Here is a 4693-nt window from a genome sequence, read left to right as displayed (position 1 = left end):
CACCAACGCGTTTTCGACAGGATGAAGATGCGATCACGTTCGCGCAGTCGATTGAGCATAGCAAGCCGGATCTCGCAGCTTTTATATATGATATGGCTGCTATTCCTGCAATGAGTGCTGAATGTGAACGCATCTTCAGCAGTGCAAAGATCCTCCTTCGCGACCAGCGCGCCCGACTGCTGCCTATCATGATTGAAGCTTATGAATGTATCCGCCATTGGCTTCTTAATGCAAAAGATGATATCCTTGCTCGGTCACCTCTTTAATATGATAAGGATGTGGTGAAGGATGAGAAGCAACAGATGGATGATGAAGATGGCGATCAGGACTTTGCACAGCAGGATAATGACTATAGCGACGACAGCGACGACGACTTCAACGGCTCATATCAGGTACTAGATGGATAGATGTGAGTAGTACCCTCTCTATTAATACGTATTTACTGATATACTACAGACATAGTGAATCTACTACTTTAATACTATAATGTTGCCTATTCATAGTCAAAATGGGTACCATGGGTATGGGTAAGGATGGGTAATGGGTAATGGGTGGGTTTAGGCGGTCCGACCGCCTATGGGTTTGGGTAGACCCCCCAAACCCACCCATATCCAACCCATGGGCATCACTGGGCCACGATGTCGTACTCCGCCGTCCTGGCGTCTCGCATCAGCATGGCCATTACTGTGTCCTTTGATTTTCGAACATTATACTGTAGTATGCTTAATTGGACGTGCTCCACCATTATATGGGGGTCATATCCATGTCCTCTTCTATTTCTATATTGGTGGTTGCATTGGTGTCTCACGCCTCCAGCGCCTTACGTGATGGCTGTATCACGCGTTGCGGCCTCTGGCTGCTTGCCGCCGATTCGTTCTCCTTGTTCTCCTCGCCGCTGGCCAGCCCTGTATTGGTCTGCTTCGAGGCCCGGCCTGCTTGGGAGGCGGTCAGGTCCCTCGTTAACCGTTGTCTCTTCATTCCGGTTATGGGGTTTCCAACCTGGGCTACCGGCTTCGGGGTCTCTAGTACCGGGTGGTACTTGGGTCGGTTGTCGTACGCCGCCTTGGTCCTGGTAAGCTGTTCCTTCCTGATCTTGCAATGGCGGTTCCAGGACTCGTGCGGTCCGTTGCAGCCCGCGCACTTCTTGGGTGTGTCGGCTTTCGAAGGGCAGTCCCGGGAGTTGTGTTCTTGCGCGCAGTGGCCGCATGCTGTTCTGGCTTTGCATTGGGTTCCTATGTGGCCGTATTTCTGGCAGTTGAAGCATTGCTTCAGGCGGCATTGTCGTTCGTATCTCTCGGTGTCATGGTGGCACCCCTGCCATGTTAACCCCTCATCAATGATCTTATTCGCATCCTCCGGCTTAGTAAACTCGATTACCAGCGTGGACATCCTCTTGGTCTGTGCCTTCCGACTGAGCCATCCTATGTATTTGATTTCTGCTGTTGGGATGAAAGGCTTGTTCTCACTCAAGATAGCGGCGTTGATCTCGTCCAGTCTATCCATGTCTACATCTTTAGTATATACGCTGTGTATGAGAACACCGTACGTCTGGCGGCGTATTGACATTCCGTTCCCTATCCTAGTGACCCATTCCTGGGCGGACTGTCTGAGCGTCTGTGTTTCGCTCGGCGTGACTGTTTTATACTGATATCTCCGCTCATGAGTTGGTTGACAGACATGACCTTTGCGTTGGTTACTCCGCCCTGGGCTATAGCTTGCTTGACGTGGGCTTTCAGGTTGCGTGGGTTCATGGCCCGCAAGTGGAGGATCGTTTGTGCATTTCTAATATTCATGATGATCTCACGATGCGTTTGAGCAGGTGGTCTTGTGTTTTGTGGGCTATATATACTTGTTGCCATCGCTCCTTGCGCTGCCACAGCGGCATAGCTTGCCATAGCCTGCTGCTGCTGTGTCCCTTTGCTTCTGAGTACCGTCCTGCCTATGTCGACTGCCTCAATCGCCGCTGTCTTCGCTTCTTTACCCGCTGTTGCTGCTGCTTGTGTATTTGCCTTTATTGCCTCTATGTCTTCTCGGATGTGTCGGAAGCTTCGTCAATGCTTTTCCATCCGTTCGCTGTCTCTGTGCGCAGTCGATCTACCTTCTCTTCTAGGGTGGCTACGTCAGGGGTGTCCTTGATTTTGGCGAGCGCGAGTAGCGCGCTCTTGAGAGCTTTGCTTAGTTGCTTTCTATCGATCTCTTTATCTCTTTCTACGACGTGCAATGTATCGCTGAGCTGCTTCGTGATTTCTAGGACACGCTCTCGAAGGTTGGTGAGCCCGGTTACCTCGTGGACCAGGGCGTCCCCATGTCTTCCGGCCGCGTTGGGCGGTGCGGCTTCCGATAAAGCACTTTCCGGTCTTCAGGGGGTGTATGTGAACACAATTGAGCTCTTTATTCCAAGAATGAGAGTTCTCACTGTTGTTGTGCTTCATGGATTGTTGTGCTTTTAGAACACCGATGAACGGGACACATGCGCTTCACTTGCGTATCACGTGCCCCACTACAGAGGGGTATTTATGCCACGTATAGCACTCAGCTCAGTTGATTCCTTAGTCGTCAGTCTTGACACTCAATCCAGACATATTGTTCCCCATCTTGGTATCACGCTTACATCAACCCCTTACAAAGGACTTATGATTCTGGTCTATAAAAACATCATGTCTCTACCTCTGTTAACAGCTCTCTGTAATTCAACTGTCTAGTTTACCTTGTAGTTAGTTTGAATACATTCTCATATCTTGAAAGCTCATACTACTCTGAACCATAAACATAACTGTCTTATTATACTTCCTTCCATAATAAGCCTCAGTTATACCTTATTCCTTTGCTCTAGGAAGCTAAACCCTTCCGAAGTGGTTTACATTAGTAAAGCCAGTCGGTATTGGGAAAGTATTCCTAACACTATATCCTAGGTCTCTATATAATATCTCTTAGAGTTATAATTTATTTGTTCATGTCTGAATTCAAGTAATCTACATAATAGCTATTCATACTTATACTTACACGGAATATATTTGTAAGGGGTTGATGTAAGCGTGATACCAAGATGGGGAACAATATGTCTGGATCGAGTGTCAAGACTGACGACTAAGGAATCAACTGAGCTGAGTGCTATACGTGGCATAAATACCCCTCTGTAGTGGGGCACGTGATACGCAAGTGAAGCGCACATGTCCCGTACCGTGTACGTCGATGTTCTCTCCGGCCCACGAAGGGATAGACGGTAACGAAGAGGCCGACCTGGCCGCGAAGACGGCCGCAGGATGGACAGAAGAAGGCATGGAAAGCCATAGGGCCCCAACGCCTCCCCGCCTACACCCGCTGAGAACCACGCTGAAGACGTGGGTCAATAAGACTGCCCGCACCCGCTGGACCAGGAGCTGGCAGCAGGAGACGAAGGGTAGAGCTACATACCGGCACACACCGCTACCAGATAAGAAGGTGCTACAGCTACATAAGGGCCTAACTAAGGCCGAGAGCGCCTTACTCGTGCAGATGAGAACCGAGAAGATCGGGCTCAGAGACTTCCTCTTCTTCCAACGTGTTCCAGGTTTCGAGGACCCAGGATGCCCCTGCGGCGGAGGCCGCCAAACAGTCGCGCATACGCTCCTGCGGTGCCGACTGCTCCAGGATGAACGACGGCTCGGATTCGGGGGCCTGCCGGGCAGAGAGGACCTGCGAAAGGTACTCTCAACACGCAAGCTAGCCACGAAAGCGATCACACTTATGGAACAGGCGAGGGCCCTAGGGCAAAGGGCGCCGAGCGAATAGGCGATGCGAAGTATTGGGTGGAGACTGAAGGTATCAAGGATGGCGAAACATGGGGCATACCCCTCTGAGCCTATACATCGCAGAATAGCTAGTAGTAGAGCCACTGTCAACAAACGCGCACCGGGCATTTGAAGATAGAGGCAGATGGTAAGAGGGTGGGTGGAAGAGGAGACTGGCCATGTTTGTTTACTCCGAAGTTTGCACGCATGGTGAAGAGGGACGTGTGGAGCCACTTGCTGGTCTTATGATTGGCCATAAGTTAGCACATCACGTGTCGGTCACTTGATGAAGCCCGCCTAACCGGGCATAGCTGCAGATAATTAGCAGCCAAAACCGAGTAGGATCAAATCAATCAATCAATCATAAGGCCCTACAAATAGGATGAGAGAAGAGGTTACTACAGAAAGACAACTCTAAGCAGGAACAAAACTTCAGGAAATAGATCCATAAAGAGGAATGCAAATAGATCACATGACTTGTATGTAGCCTGCATAACTTATCCTAACTAGGATGGGTCAGGGTAAATGACAATTCAAATCAAATCAAATCAAATCAATCAATCAATCGATGCGAATCCAACCGTGTGAATCATCAGAAAAATCAATCAATCGGGAGAATCGATCTACCAAAATCGAAGTGTACTTGAAAGTGTGGAATATCTTTATTATAAAACGCGTGGACGCGTCAACATCGGAACGCGATAAGGCGGCCCGTGCGCCCGAAACGAGAACACCAAGTTTGGATCCGCGATGGCCGATGGGGAGGTGATAGTGGTGGATACAACTGAGGGCAGGAACACAAGAGGAAAAGCCCGTGCGGCATCTAAAAAGAAAGAAAACTCCGGGGCAGCTGCTGCCGTTCGCCTTTTGGAAACATGCCAGAAACTGATACAAGGCCACCAATCCAAAAGTCAAGCGAGGAC

The 4693-nt window shown here is 49.7% G+C and overlaps 1 protein-coding gene across 1 annotated transcript; it reads right to left on the bottom strand.

Moving 5' to 3' along the window:
- Window positions 1–804: 804 nt before the first annotated feature.
- PV09_09800 (uncharacterized protein) lies at window positions 805–2432 on the bottom strand (the record flags this gene model as incomplete). The annotated part of the gene is made up of 4 exons (XM_016363942.1): window positions 805–1606; window positions 1678–2009; window positions 2099–2334; window positions 2417–2432. The coding sequence occupies 4 exons, from the start codon at window positions 2430–2432 to the stop codon at window positions 805–807; spliced, it is 1386 nt and encodes a 461-aa protein (XP_016208230.1).
- Between the last annotated feature and the right edge of the window lie 2261 nt (window positions 2433–4693).

The sequence above is a fragment of the Verruconis gallopava genome (genome assembly GCF_000836295.1).
Source record: "Verruconis gallopava strain CBS 43764 unplaced genomic scaffold supercont1.193, whole genome shotgun sequence".
NCBI lineage: Eukaryota > Fungi > Ascomycota > Dothideomycetes > Venturiales > Sympoventuriaceae > Verruconis > Verruconis gallopava.
Note: the sequence above shows the minus strand (reverse complement) of the source record. Positions and strands in the feature narration are given on the sequence as shown.